Here is a 15,703-nt window from a genome sequence, read left to right as displayed (position 1 = left end):
AACTGTTCCCAGAGCCTGCAGGGACAGAGGCGCAGGGCAGGGACACCGTAGGACAGCCTGGGCTGCACAGGGCACAGGCATGGGCAGCAGCTGCAAGACAGCCCTGCCAGAGCCAGCTTGGGCAGCACTTTGGCCATGGCTGCTGGGCCTGGGCCTGAGGCAGGAGCAGGAGACAAGTGACCCTTGCAGGCCTGGGGCCTCATGGCCTCCTTGTCCCTGCTCAGCAGCCTGGCAGGGGCCGCCCCATGCTCCTGCCCTTGGCATTGCACATCCCCACGTGCCAGTGCCCATCCCAGCAAGAGCCCTGAGCAAGGAGGGAGGGACAGGATCTGCCTGGCCAGGCCCTGGGGCTCAGGCCTTGGCCCTTGGCATTCCTCAAACACATCCAGCTTTGCTCAGCACCAGAGACACCTTGGCCTTCTTTGTCCCCAGCTGTCATCAATGCCTCCAGGGTTCTGCTCTAACTGGAACCTGGGGACACTTGCTCAGTCGTGTTCCTCAGTGGGACACGTTAAAACTTCAAGAAACTTCAGAGTTTCAATTTAATTTTGAGTTCTTGAGAAGTTTTTTGAAGACACTCTCAGGGACTGAGTCTGATGTAAACAACCCCAAACCCGTGAGAGGCTCATTAAAGTCCTTGTGCTGTGTCTGTGCTGCTGAGCTTTAAAGGAACAGCTCTTCCCAGGGCCAGCTCCTCTCCCAGCCCAGCAGGGCTGAGGGCTCTGCCTGCAGGCACTGAGGGCACAGGAGCCAGGCAGAGACAGGCTGAAGGCAATCAGGATTGGGAAGACATTGAGCTGAGACTTCACCTGGGGAAAGATCTTCACAGCCCTGTGCATGGTGAGTGTGTGGATGCAGGGCAATGTCCCCTGTGCTCCTGGAGGGATCTCCTGAAGCCAGCACACCCCAGAGCCTGGGGGATGTGTCAGGAGGACTCTCCCAGTTTCTCTGTGGCACAGGAGGAGCAGGAGGAGGAGGGAGGATGTGCTGCAGAGCGGGGCTGCCCTGGGCACCGTCAGAGGGACAGGGCAGGACGGCTCCTGCTGCCAGGGACGGCTGCAGGGGCTGAAGCTGGGGCTGCAGCCAGGGCTGCCCAGGGCTGTCCTGCAGAGCAGCTCCTGCAGCCCTCAGGGCTCTTGGCCAGCCCAGGGCATGTGCCACCTGCCAGGGGCAGCTCTCAGCCTGCCTGGCAGCTCCCCATGGACGCTGCAGGGGAGAAGTTCCAGGTGCAAGGAGCCACCCCCATCAGGGCAGATTCCTCCTGCTCTGGAGATGGTGCTGCATGGCCAGGGCTGCTCTCAGCTTTCTCCTAAAGGGAAGGGAAAGGGGCTGCCAGCTTTGGCTGTGTCACTGAACCTCCTGCACTGTCAGCCTGGGCATCAGCAGATGGGCCTCAGATCTCCCTCAGAAAGTGCCTCCTCAGCCTCCTCTCCCTACACACAGCAGCAGCAGCACCTTGGCTTGCAGCATCTCTGTTTGTCTGGCCTGCCCTTAAGGCCCTGCTGCCAGGGAGATGCCCCTGGGCAGTGCCCTGTGCTGGGAGGGGTCTGCAGGGCAGAGCTGAGCCCCCAGGGCTGGGCTGGGCTCTGGCAGCACTGGCAGGGGCAGGGCTTGGATAGAGAGAAACAGCTCCCAGCAGGCACAACTCCGGGCAGCAGAGAGCCAGAGCAACCCTTGGTATCCCATCCTGTCCGGGTGCACAGGGAAAGAGAGAAGGGCTTAGAGAAACTGACTTTTAAACTCGAGTCTTTAAAAACTCCACTTTATTTTTCAAGCACATTTTAATTTCAATCATGCTGAACTAGAGGAAGGCGCAATAAGCAAAGGGCACCTGTGTGGGGACCAGCAGGTCTGACTGCACTGGGACACAGGGAGCCCTGTTTTCCTTCTGGGCTTCCCAGGGTTCAGGCTGAGAGCAATGCTGAAGATGAGGCAGGAACTCAGGAGCACAAACCCAAGCTCAAAAATAAAAATGTTGAGTGAAGTTCCGCCACATGTAGAGGAGTAGTTTTTAGAGAATTCCTAAAATAACCCATAGGATTGACTCAAAGAGCTTGTCAGTGTCTTGTTTCAATAGTCCACCATGCCCAGAGTGAAGCAATGTCCAACAGCAGCTCCATCAGGCACTTCCTCCTGCTGGCATTGGCAGACACGCGGCAGCTGCAGCTCCTGCACTTCTGCCTCTTGCTGGGCATCTCCCTGGCTGCCCTCCTGGGCAACGGCCTCATCATCAGCGCCGTAGCCTGCGGCCACCACCTGCACACGCCCATGTTCTTCTTCCTGCTCAACCTGGCCCTCAGCGACCTGGGCTCCATCTGCACCACTGTCCCCAAAGCCATGCACAATTCCCTCTGGGACACCAGCACCATCTCCTACTCAGGATGTGCTGCACAGATGTTTCTGTTTGCCTTTTTCATTTCAGCAGAGGTTTCCCTCCTGACCATCATGTGCTACGACCGCTACGTGTCCATCTGCAAACCCCTGCACTACGGGACCCTCCTGGGCAGCAGAGCTTGTGCCCACATGGCAGCAGCTGCCTGGGCCAGTGCCTTTCTCAATGCTCTGCTGCACACAGCCAATACATTTTCCCTGCCCCTGTGCCATGGCAATGCCCTGGGCCAGTTCTTCTGTGAAATCCCACAGATCCTCAAGCTCTCCTGCTCCAAATCCTACCTCAGGAAACTTGGGGTCATTGTGGTTAGTGCTTTTCTGTTGTTTGGTTGTTTTGTGTTCATGGTTTTCTCCTATGTGCAGATCTTCAGGGCCGTGCTGAGGATCCCCTCTGAGCAGGGACGGCACAAAGCCTTTTCCACCTGCCTCCCTCACCTGGCCGTGGTCTCTCTCTTCCTCAGCACCTCATTTTTTGCCTACCTGAAGCCCCCCTCCATCTCTTCCCCATCCCTGGATCTGGCAGTGTCAGTTCAATATTCCGTGGTGCCCCCAGTCCTGAACCCCCTCATCTACAGCCTGAGGAACCAGGAGCTCAAGGCTGCAGTGTGGAGACTGATGGTTGGACAATTTCAGAAGCATTAAACTGCTGGCAAGTTTCTGTAAGTCATTTGCAATAAATTTTGTCTTTGATAGTACTTGGGTTTGGTATTTCATTTGTTCTTTTCTTTCCTTTGTCTTAGTCTTTTAATCTTGTCTAGAAGAAATGGCACTGTTTTTGTCATATTTCATTTTGTTTTTCTCCACCTTTTCTGTGGCCTCAGACTGTGTCCATGAGGACCTCTGCTCTCAGTGATTTTAAGTGACCAAAACCATCTCCCAGCAAAGTCTTCCCTGGCAATTCCCCTTTTGTTCCCTTCCCTGGAGCTGCAGCAGCAATGTCTGTGTGCAGAGCTGGGGCCATGCCATGGGTGGCACAGCAGCTCTGCTCCTGCTGGCCACACCATTCCTGATCTAGGCCAGGAGCCATTGGCCTTCTTGCCCACCTGGGCACACTGCTGCCTCATGTCCAGCCTGCTGTCCATCAGTGCCCCAGGTCCCTTTCTGCCTGGCCGCTCTCCAGCCACTCTGTCCCCAGCCTGTAGCGCTGCAGGGGTTGTTGTGGCCAAAGTGCAGGAGCCAGCACTTGGTCTTGTTCAACCTCACCTTGCTGGATTTGGGCCCTGGATCCAGCCTGTCCAGGTCCCTCTGCAGAGCCCTCCTACCCTCCAGCAGATCCACACTCACACCCAGCTTGGTGTCATCTGCAGATTTGCTGATGCTGGACTCAGTCCCCTCATGCAGATCAGCAGTGCAGACATTGAAATCCACGCTGGCTGGCTCTGATCCCTGGGCCATCCTGTGGGTGCCCTGTGATGGCACTCAAGGTGATCTGTTCCATAACCTTGCCAGGCACCCAGGTCAGGCTGACAGGCCTGGAGTTCCCCAGCTCCTCCTTCCAGCCCTTCTTGGGGATGGGCTCACATTGGCACCTCCAGTGCTCTGGAACCTCCCTGCTGAGCCAGCACTGATGGTAAATGATGGAGAGCAGCTTGGAGAGCTCATCCACAGCTCCCTCATCCCCCTGGGATGGATCCCATCTGCTCCCAGAGACACCTGTGAGCATCTGAGTGGCTCAGCAGGTCCCCAGCTGCTTCGCCCTGGATTACAGGAGGGCTGTTCTGCTCCCTGTGCCCATCTACAGCTCAGGAGAACACTTGTCCTGAGGACAGCCTGTCTTATTGTTGAAAATTGACGCAAAGAAGGGGTTAAGTACCTCAGCCTTTTCCTCAGCTTTGGTTAGCATATCCCCCCAATAAGGAATGGAGGTGTTCCTCTTCACTCCTTTGCCATTAATGCATTAATAAAAAATATTTTTAATATTCTTCAAAGAAGTGGCCAGCAGCTATTACACTTTCACCTCTCTAATTTTCTTTCTGCATTGTCTTGGTTTGGAATGACAGGTGTTTGCTAAGGAAGGCAGGAGCCTCCCCTGAAATGGAAAATGTAAATCCCTTCCCTCCAAATTGTTATCAATTTTAAATTAAGGGGACTCTCAGGCAAAAATATGGAAGCAGGAAGAGCAGTTCCTTATTAGGAAAGAAAATAAAAAGATAAAGTAAACAATGCAGTAAACCAAAACAACACTGACAGAGTCAGAACACAACCTGACACCCTGTGGGTCAGGGTGTTGGTAGCAGTCCAATTGGAATTGTGGCTGCAGCCCTCCTGGAGTGTCAGGTGTGGTTCTGTTGGAGAAGGGACCCTGTAGAAAGGTGTAGTCTTCCTCTGAAGATCCAGTGGAAGAGGCAGCTGTTCCTCTAGGAAATCCAGAGGAGAAGCTGTGCTGGTGTTCCAGAATTTCAAGATGATATTTGGGTAGGAATGCTTGGCTCCTCCCTCTGGGCGGAGCATCTCCCAATGGGATGCTGTAGTTCTTATCAGCCATGCAGTGACATTCAATAGCCCAGTATCAGCAGATGTCTCCCCTGAGGGAGGAGTTCTTGTGGAAGAGATAAGGAAAACTGCCCAATTAACAGAAGACAACTGGCAAATAGAATCCATCTTGCCTAGCAATCTGGGACATGCATGACCTAACAATATCCTAAAACACTTCCTGAGTTGCCTGCCCCTCTCTGCAATAATGATGCACCCTCTTTTTTCCCTTGAGTTCCTGGAAAAAGCTCCATGTCCAGTCAGGCCAGTCCTTTTCATTCTAGCTCATTTTGGGCACAGAGGGACAGGCTGTTCCTGCTCCTTCAAAATTTCTTTCTTGAAGGGTGTCCAGCCTTCCTGAAATCCTTTGTTTTTAAGGGCTGTTTCCCTTTAAAAAATCAGTACCTTATTTGATACTTCCCAAATCAATCCTGAATAGGCTGAAGTCTGCTCTCAGTAACTTGAGTGTAAAAGACTTCTTGATGCCCCTCCTTTCACAGAATGTGTAAAAACTCAGTAATTTCATGGTCACTGTGCCCCAAACAGCCTCTGACCACCACATCTCCCTCCAGCCCATCTCTGTTTGTGACCAGCAGGAGACAGAGCTTTGCTTGGCAGTGGGAATTGCAGGAAACCTCCCCAAATTGCAGCTTGGAAGGTTCAGGCTGGAGCTAAGGAGAAAGCAAAGTCCCTCGCAGGGCAGAATGTTGGTGCTGGAGGTGTGGCAGCGTGAGGCTGGGCCATGGCCGGGCTCTGTGTGCCAGGAGCCGGCAGCGCTGGGTGCAGGGAGCCCAGGGAGGGCACAGAAACGCTGGGTGAGAAATGCTGGGGGACAGCGAGATGGGCAAGTGCAGCCGGCCAGGGCAGAGGAGCAGCACGCCCAGGGGCCACAGCCTGCAGGACAGATGGCCAAGGGCTGGGCAGGGCTGGCAGGGCCACAGGCAGCCAGGCCTTTGTCCCCTGGGCTCGGGCAGCGCCTCTGGAGGCCCCACAGGAGGAACTTTCCTGGCAGGGGCTGCACTTTGCTTCTCCCTTGGCCTCCCTGGGGAGGCTGGCAGGGGCTGCAGGTTGATGCCATTTGTCCTTGCTGCCCCTCACATCCCCCTGGCCCACCAAGAGCCCCGAGGCAGCCATGAGGGACAGGCCCTGCTGGCCCAGGCTGGGCTCAGGCCTTGGCCTTTCTGCTTCCTGCAGCCAAGCCAGGCCTTGCTCAGCATTGCAGTTCCCTGCTCAGAGCCTTGGGCTCCCTGCAATCCTGGCCTCAAGGATCTGCTCTCACCAGGCCCTGGGCAGCCTTTGGCACTCCCTGCCCTCACTGGGGCCCAGCCATGCTCCAAGGCACTTGGAGTTTTGCTGCTGACTCTTTGAGCAGCTTCTTCATCCTTCTCTCCGTGCCTGAGGCTCCTGGACCCAGCCCCAAATCCACCGTGGGGCTGATTAAAATCCAGAAAGCCCTCAGGAGCTCTTTGTCTCCCTTCCATTGTTTTCCAGTCTCCAGGCCTTGTGCAGTGATTCGAGTCAGTTTGGAGTTCTCTTCAGGAGGGAGATTCCAAAGTGCACCTCATGATTTTTGGTTTTTTAATCAAATGAGTATTTTTTTTTATTTTTCAGTTATGAGAAGAGGGGATGGAAGCATTCCCCAGGTGATCTTGATGCTGAATGCCTCCTTAGGAGGTCTGGGCACAGAGAAGAATGAGCCCCTTTTGGGCTAAGCCTGTTTGGACAACCTGCTCCTCACCCCCAGCCTCACCATGTCTGACATCACTCACCTGAGACTGACATCCCAAAACATATCCAAAAATTTAACCATTTTCCTTATAAATAAAATTGAATAAAAAAATTTATAAATATATTATTCTATAATTTATAATAATATCCTTCATTATTTTTATTACATTATTTTTATATTTTGGTTTAAAAATCTATACATTTTTAGCAACCAAAAAAATTATTGGTCTCTGATTCTAAGAAACACAATTACCTTCATTAATTAATTAATATCCATAGGCTATTTATTTCTTCCTCTTTATGCTAATTAGTTATATTTGTAGTCTTTTTGTCGTCTTTTTATCATCTTTTTCTCCGATATAGTCAAGAGGGGGCACTTTGGGGTCCCTGAAGACACTTCTGGGGCTCATTTGGGGCAGTTCTGGGTCTGGGGAGGGAATTCAGAGAGAACTTGAGGGTCTGGAGGACACTTGGGGCAGCCGGGTGGGCACTTGGACGGGGCACTCGGGGATTATGAGGGACAGTTCGGGGTCCGGGGCAGCACTTGGGGATCGAGGGGGGCCCTTGGAGGTCAGGGAGGGGAATTTGGGGCCCTTCGGGGTCCGGGAGGGCCCTTGGGGGGCTCTGACGGGGCTCTCTGGGGCGCGGGGGGTTATGGGAGTTGTAGGCGCGGGTATCATACCGTTTAACGGGGCCGCGGAGCATCACGGGAATTCGAGGCGCAGCTGCAATGGCTCTCGGAGGGGCGCGGGGCATGACGGGAGATGAAGTCCTGGCTTGAATGGCGCTGGACGTGCGCCGCGGAGTATGATGGGAGCTGTAGTCCCGGAAGTAGTTGGAATGCGGCGTTTGAGGGTCCGGGAAGGCACTTGGGGGACACTTTTGCGTCCGAGCCCCGACTTGAGGTCCTCGGGGAAACCTAAGCGGTTCAGGGGCCCTTGTGGGAAGCTCGGGGAGCTCTAACCGAGTTCTTCAGGGCGCGGGGCACGGCAGGAGTTTTATGCACGGGACTGTGTTCTGAGGGGCTCTGGGGCCGCGGGGGATGAGAGGAGATGAATTCCCAGAAGTGGCTGTAGCGGGCATCTGTGGGGTTGGGAGCACTCAGGGGATCTGGGGACGCTTTTGGGGGTCCCGAATGGGCGCTGAGGGGGCACTGAGGGATCCTTCAGGGTCTAGGGGACACTTATGGGACAGATGGGGGGAGATCCCGGGGTTCTGTGGAGCACGGGGCATGACAGGAGTTGTAGTCCCGGTTGCATATGGGCTGTATCCGGCCGCGGGGCATGACGGGAGTTGTAGGCTAAAGGAAAAGATGGCGCCTACTCTAGGCACCGCCCCCAAAGCCCTGATCCCTAGCGCTGATTAGCTGTGAGCGGTGATGGGCGGGAGCCTCGGCAAATGGGATGTGGAGGAGGCAGGAACAGCAAATTCACCGTCCTCCATTCCCTCCCAGTACAGCCCAGTTCATCCCCAGTACATATCAGTACAATCCCAGTACAGCCCAGTCCCTCCCAATACACCTGAGTTTATTCCCAGACCCTTCCAGTTCCCCCCAAGTATCATCAGTAGGATGCCCCAGTGGCCCCAGTCTTCTATGCAATGTCCCCACTTTGCCCCAGTATCCCGCAGTATCACTCCCCGTATGTCCTGGTATGTCCCAGTGTGTCTCAGTGCACCCCCACAGTCCATCCCACTCCACCCAGATTGCCCCTCAGCATTCCTCATGTTCTCCACTATGTCCCAGTCCTCCCCAGTGTTTCCAAGGACAGTTTAATTTCGCACGGTGGCTGTGGCAGCCAAACCCAGCAGTGGGGTCAGTGCAGTGCCCATGGCCACAGCCCCTTGCAGTGGCCCAGTGCAGCTTGGGCTGATGATCCACCCTCACAGCTGGCCCAGGGCAGCTCTGCAGTGGCTTTGGTGGCACCTGGGGCTGGCACAAACCTGAGCAGTGTGTCTGTTTGCAGTGGAGAAACTCAGGAGTTTCAGATTGCTTCAAAAAATACAAAAAGGGAAAACCCCTCTTAGGCTGAGTGCAGCCAGCACTCGAAGCACAGCAGGTCCCAGGGGAGTGAGGACAGACAGGATGGGGCTGGGGAAGGTGGAGCAAGGTTGTCCACACTCGGTCAGAGCTCCAGGCACAGCTTCTGTGAGCAGGCCAGAGCTGCTGAGGAGAGACCCTGAGTCAATATCAATCACAGAATGCTGCAAACACCTCTGCTATAAAGAGAAATAAAATAAAATACATCCTTTAAAACAGGAATGTGTATTTCTTTCAAGTTCTTTGAAATCTTTCTCCATCACTGGACTAGGAAAACTCTAATGACCCTCTCTGGCATTTGGTGTTGTTTACATCGGACTCAGTCCCTGAGAGAGTGATCAAAAAACTTCTCAAGAACTCAAAATTAAATTGAAACTCTGAAGTTTCTTAAAGTTTTAATGGGTCCCACTGAGGGACACGACTGGGAAAGTGTCCCCAGGTTCCAGTTAGAATACAACCCTGGAGGCAGTGATGACAGCTGGGGACAAAGAAGGCCAAGGTGTCTCTGGTGCTGAGCAAAGCTGGATGTGTTTGAGGAATGCCAAGGGTCAAGGCCTGAGCCCCAGGGCCTGGCCAGGCAGATCCTGTCCCTCCCTCCTTGCTCAGGGCTCTTGCCAGGATGGGCACTGGCACGTGGGGATGTGCAATGCCAAGGACAGGAGCAGGGGCGGCCCCTGCCAGGCTGCTGAGCAGGGACAAGGAGGCCATGAGGCGCCAGGCCTGCAAGGGTCACTTGTCTCCTGCTCCTGCCTCAGGCCCAGGCCCAGCAGCCATGGCAAAGTGCTGCCCAAGTTGGCTCTGTCAGGGCTGTCTTGCAGCTGCTGCCCATGCCTGTGCCCTGTGCAGCCCAGGCTGTCCTACGGTGTCCCTGCCCTGCGCCTCTGTCCCTGCAGGCTGTCGGCATCCCCCGGCTGCCCCAGCTGGCTGGGCCCTTCCTTTGCTGGCAGCTCTGCCTCCTCCCTGCCTCTGCCTGCCCACACAAAGCCTGGGGCTGATATCAAAAGGGTTCATTCCATTTTTACCCTGCCTGGGAACTTTCAGCACAGGTACAAGGCATGCAGGGGCTGCTTTCCCAGCAAGGATGCTTGGAAGAGAAGAAGAAGGCATCTGGCTCAAGGGTACAGGGATAGAGAAAACAAGGAGTGAATCTGGGAACTTGGGGTGGGTTTTATGGAAATGGGTAAATTGTAATTGGCATTTAGTGACTGTGTATAAGCAATACACTGGTAGAATTACATGTCCTCATAAGGTTAGGAGTTATTCCATGTTGCACCTTAGGCCTCAATATATGATACCCTCTTTAATAGGAAATGAGGGTAATGGAGTCATATTCTGATATTTCAGACATTTGGTCACAGCAGCAGCTGACAACCCAAGGATTCAGCTGTGACACTGTGGAACCCCATGGAACAAAGGGTCCCTGGTGATGCACTGGAACCCCCTGGAACCAAAAGTCCATTGTATCAGAGCAAGGCCTCATGGAACCAAGGAGAGCATTGCTGACAGTGTGGAAGCTCATGGAGCCATGGGGTCATTGTGACAGTGTGGGGCTGCATGGAACCAATGGTCCATTGTGACACTGCAGAACCTTCTGGAATCAAGGGGATCATGTTATGCTCCGGAACCTCATGGAACAAAGGATCCATGGTGACACTGCAGTGCTCAGACCATTGTTGACAGTGTGAAAGCTCCTAGAACCAAAAGTCCATTGTGACACAGCAAGGCCTCCTGGAACCAAGGGTCCCTTGTGGCTCTGTGGGGCTTCCCAGAGCCAAGGAGACCATTTGGACACTGTGGGGCCTCATGGAACCACCTGGCACTGTGACACAGTGGGGCCACATGGAGCCAAGGGGCCACTGAGACACTGAGGAACCCCATGGAACCAAAGGTCCATTGTTACACTGTGGGGCCCTGTGGAACCAGTGGGACCATGGTGACACCGTGGTGCTCCATGGAACCAAGGGGCCATTCTGATTCTGCTTTGCCTCATGGAGCCAAGGGGCCACCATGACACTGCAGGGCCTCGTGGAACTAAGGCAGCCTTGTGACACTGCGGGGCCCCATGAATCCAAGGGAACATGGAACAAGTGTGGTTGGCTTGGCCTGACTGGCTCAACTGACTTCAGCATGCTGGGGGTCTGTTCTCATGTGCCCCTGAAACCCTGGGGCTCTGGGCTTTCCTTCCTAAGGAAAAGAACCATCCATCTTCCCAGGTGCCCATGGCCAAAATGGACACTCCCCCTGAAAAATTCCCTGTATGCAAGGGTTCTCCCAGAGAAAAGCTGCCAGGACAGAGAGCTCTGGCTGGCCTTGGCCTCTGGTGGTCACCTCTCATCTCAAGGAAGGCCTGAGGAAAGAATTTGAGCAGCTTTGACTACTGGAACATCAATGAGTCTCTCCTCCTCTGAAAAATTCAGATGCTCTCCTGATCATATGTGTCATTTTTTTTCTCATTGTATATCATTCATGAAATATTATTTTCAGCTAAAAACTCCTATTTTTCTCACTCTACCAGTGTTATCTGACACAAAACACCTCCCCTACATATGGATCCAGGTCACCTGTAAAGGCAAACACAAGAAAGAATTCAGCAGGAATGATTTGTCTCTGCTCCCATTTGTCCCATCTCCTCTGGAGCTGGAGGTGCAGCCCCAGCACTGGGCAGGGCTCAGGGCTCACAAGCTCAGCTCCCACCCAGAGAACTTGCAGAGCCTGGGCTGCTCTTCTTGGCCCCTGCACGCTCAGCCAGGCTGAGATGGACACTGATGGTTTCTGGGCCAGGCTCTCTGAGCCCAGCCCAGCTCCCTGCAAGCTCTGCCAGCTGCCCTGAGCTCTGGGCAGCACCAAGGGCCTCTCTGAGCCCAGCCCAGCCCAGCCGGCTCTGGCCCCACAGCTCTGCTCAGGCCAGGCTGCTCTGGGCACTGGCCCACGGCCTCAGCCCCTGGCAAGGGCACAGCAGCAGCTGCAGCTGCCACAGGACTCAGCCCCACCATGGGGGAAGGTGCCTGGCCAAGGGAAAGGAGGCTCCCTGGCTGCCCTGCTCTCCTCTGCAGGAGATGCTGAGAGCTCTGCAGCCCCTGCTGCCATCCCATCTGCCCAGGGCAGCACCAGAGCCCCGGCCTTGGGGCCCTCGAAAGCTGCTCCTGCTCCAGGGCCAGGGCCCATCCCAAAGCTGGGGCAGCCACAAAGCTGTGCCCATTTCTGCTCATTCCTGCTCTGATCAGGATGGATCCTCAGAACCTTGGAGGTTGGTGATGAACTTTACTTTTGCAGAGGCCTCTTCTTTCTTGAGCTCTTCAGTTGAGAAACTCAGTGACAAAGGCTCATTCACATTTGTTCAAAACACCCAAACAAGACAAGCCCATGGGAATAATTCAAGTCTTCAATTCTTCTGTGGTTAATTAGACAAACTTCAGAAGTGTATTCAAAGTGAATCTACTATATTCAAAATAATGAATTGTTTTGTCTTATTACTTTTCTTTCCCTGTTTATAGTTTGCTATCAGCAATCCTCAGTTGATATTGATCCCCAGCACCTCCTCATGCAGTTTGAACAGATATGAAAATCAAGACCCTCCATGGCTGCCAATCAATCCCACTTTGTCCCTACCCCCTCCCCACCATTTCCCTCATCCAACCCCTGGCACTCAGAGCAGCTGAGGAATGGAGTCACATCCCGGGGTGTCCCCAGGGCTCAGGATTGGGGCCAGGTCAGTGAAATCTCTTTATTGCTGATCTGGACGAGGCCATGGCGGGCACCCTCAGTCAGTTCCCAGGTGAGCCCAAGCTGGGTGGCAGTGTGGCTGTGCTGGAGGGCAGGAAGCTCTGCAGAGGGATCTGGCCAGGCTGGAGCCATGGGCCCAGGACAATGGGATGAGGTTCACCAAGGCCAGGGGCCGAGTCCTGCCCTGGGCTCACAACCACCCCAAATCCCTGGCTGTGCCCTGCCCCTGATCCCCACAGCCTGCCCTGTTTCCTTCATCCCTGCATTGCCAGGGACTTTCTGGGACAAGGGAGCTCTGCTCTGGGGATGGAGGGAGGTGCAGGTGCCACCGCTGGAGTGGGAACCAGAACTCACCAGGTTTGTGTCTTTTGGGGGTCAGGAACTGGTGGGACTCAGAGGCACAGGAAGTTTCTCTTCATGGCCAACAGACCATGGTTGAACAGGACACAATTCAGTAACAATCACGCTCTTCCCTGAGCCATGTGCAACGTCCCAGGAGCGTCTGACATGTCCACCATCCACAAGTGATTTCCATACTAAAATTAATTTTAGAAAAATATGGTTCTGTGATAATTATAAGCACACTTAAACTCTTGTATCAGGATGCCCATCCTGGAGTGGGGGAAAAGCAGCCTGAACAATTCCTGATTTGCAAAGCTGTCAGTGGTGGATGGAGAATGGGGTCAGGCTGCTTTTGGTGTTGGGGAAATGCTGAAACCAGCCTGACTCATTTCATCTCCTCCTGTCCTGGCTGATCTCCCCTCTTTTTCCCTTTCCACCCATTGGCTTTTGTCTCCCCCCAGGCCCCCCAGTGAAGAGCCTGGCTCTGAGTTCTCCATCCCCTCCTCACTGGCACTGCCAGGCTGGGATGAGGAGCCCCTCAGCCTTCCCTGCTCTGGGCTGGACAAGCCCAGCTCCCTCAGCCTTGCTCACAGCCCAAGGGCTCCAGCCCCACCTTGGAGGCCCTTCCCAGACCCTGCTCCAGTTGCCAGACATCTTTCCTGCCCTGGGCAACCCAACCCAGGCCACAGTGACCTGGATAATCCCCGTCCTTGATGTCCTGGTCACACAGCCCAGCCCCTTGTCCCTGAGTCAGGTTTTGGGGTGGATCCTGTGGAACATCCTTGGGGGAGGCTGCAGCTCCAGGTGGACCAGGGGGATACCAGGGGACAGGGACCCTGCTGGGCATGAACAGCTTTGGACTTCTCGAGGGAAACTGTGAGGGGGGTCAGGGGCAGAGTGACCAACCCAGTGACCTCACACAGCCCTCCTGTGATGTCACAGCCTGCTCTGTGATGTCATAGCTTATTCTCTGATATCACTATGCTGGTCTTTGATGCCACAACCCACTCTGTGAAGTCACACAGCCCTCCTGTGATGTCACACAGCCACCCCTTCCCCTGTGATGTCACAGCCTGCTCTGTGATGTCACAACCCATTTTCTAATGTCACACAGCTGGTCTCTGATGTCACAGCCAACTCTGTGGTGTCATAGTCTGCTCTGTGATGTCAGTCCTCTGCCCTGTGATGTCACACCTGGCTCTGTGATGTCACAGAGACAGCCTATGATGCCATAGCTTCTCAGTGACCTCACATAACCCACTCTGTGGTGTCATAGCCCACTCTGTGACCTCATGTTACCAGATGATAAATTGCCTACACCAGGTGAGCACACACACTGCTGCTTCTCCAAACACACTGGCCTAAGAAACCACACAATGCCCATTGTGTGAGAAGGGGAACTGAAATTCACCAGCCTCAGTGTCCTGCCAGCTCAGCCAGGCCCACTGGAACATTGGGGTCCACGAGCACCAGGGACCACCAGAGAGACCCCCAGGACAGAAGAACACATGGATAAAGGGGAGGGGAAATGAGTTAATGATTTTGGGGAAATGATTATCATATGCATCACAGTGAGTGCAGCCATGACAAACCTCTCTGGTTCCCTGACTTCAGGGCAAGGATGGCGAAAATGAAAAGGAGCGGATTCGATGGAGTTGTCTAAAAAGAACTTTAATAACAGGGTGAAAAACAACAAATGTGGAGAAGATGACCACAGTAGGAGGGACAGGATCCAAAGACATGAGACAAAGGGGAAACAACAATATATACACTTGGGGGTGGAACACTCTAGAACAACAACCATCTAGGGCAAACAGGTAACCAATAAGGGAGCAGAACTGGGACAACTTAGCATAATAACACCAAAGGCTTCTGGGGGAACTCTCAAGCTCGCCCCAAGTTAAACAAATGATTCTCAGGGTTTGAAGCTCACGCTCAGTGCTTTTGGGGTAAAATCCAGCTGAGTCTGAGTCACAGCTGGGCCAACTCCACACATATGTATGTTTAGTCTGGGACAATCAATGAATATGTATGCAAAATACAGAATGTAAACAGAAACTTTCCTGTACTCAGCATGCACAGCTTTGGGAGGAGCTATCCCCCTGTGCATCTGGCCAAATAAAGAATGCTGCTTCTTAATGCTACATTGGTGTTAAGGAGTTTTTATTTTACTGCATTTTTGGTAACAATCCCACTCCCAAGGAAAGCTCTGTCTGCTGCTGTTCACAAACAGAGAAGGGCTGGTGGGGGATGTGGTGGTTGGAGGCTGCCTGAGGCACAGCCACCATGAAATAATCGAGTTTTCAATATCCTGTGAAAGAAGGAAGGGCACGAACAAAACGTCTACCCTGGAATCAGAAAGGGCAGACCTTGGCCTATTCAGGATGCAGATTTGGGGAGTACTGAATCAGGTCCTGATTTTTTAAAGGGAAGCAGCCTTTAAAAAAAAGGTGTCCAGGAAGGATGGACACACCTCAAGAAAGGAATCTTAAAGGGGAAGGAGCAGCCTGTGCCTCTGTGCCAAAGTTGAACCAGAGAGGAAAATTACTGTCCAGGCTGGGCATGAGCTTTTTGTGGGAACTCAGAAAAAATAGGTCAGGCAGCTCAGGAAGTGTTTAAGGATGCTGTTGGGTCATGCAGAAAGAAAAGTAGAGAGATGAAAGCTCAATTAGGGCTTCACCTGGCCACTTCTGCAAAAAGTAATAAAGAAAAGTTTTTATAAATAAACTAATAGCAAAAGGAGGAATAAGGAGAATCTCTACTCGATAATGGATGCAGTGGGGAACAGAGTAACTAAAGATAAGGAAAATGCTGAGCTGCTTAACACCTTGTGTATCTCAATTTTCAACAATGAGACAGCTTGTCCTCAGGACAAGTGTTCTCCTGAGCTGTAGATGGGCACAGGGAGCAGAACAGCCCCCCTGTAATCCAGGAGGAAGCAGCTGGGGACCTGCTGAGCCACTCAGATGCTCACCGGTGTCTCTGGGAGCAGATGGGATCCATCCCAGG

General features: G+C 53.5%; 1 protein-coding gene across 1 annotated transcript; it reads left to right on the top strand.

Moving 5' to 3' along the window:
* Nucleotides 1-2,100: 2,100 nt before the first annotated feature.
* LOC118701475 (olfactory receptor 14A16-like) lies at nucleotides 2,101-3,033 on the top strand. The gene has a single exon (XM_036406101.1). The coding sequence runs from the start codon at nucleotides 2,101-2,103 to the stop codon at nucleotides 3,031-3,033; it is 933 nt and encodes a 310-aa protein (XP_036261994.1).
* The last annotated feature ends 12,670 nt before the right edge of the window (nucleotides 3,034-15,703 follow it).

Source organism: Molothrus ater, unplaced genomic scaffold, assembly GCF_012460135.2.
Source record: "Molothrus ater isolate BHLD 08-10-18 breed brown headed cowbird unplaced genomic scaffold, BPBGC_Mater_1.1 matUn_MA512, whole genome shotgun sequence".
Taxonomy (NCBI): domain Eukaryota; kingdom Metazoa; phylum Chordata; class Aves; order Passeriformes; family Icteridae; genus Molothrus; species Molothrus ater.
This window is presented reverse-complemented; position numbering and strand designations above follow the sequence as displayed.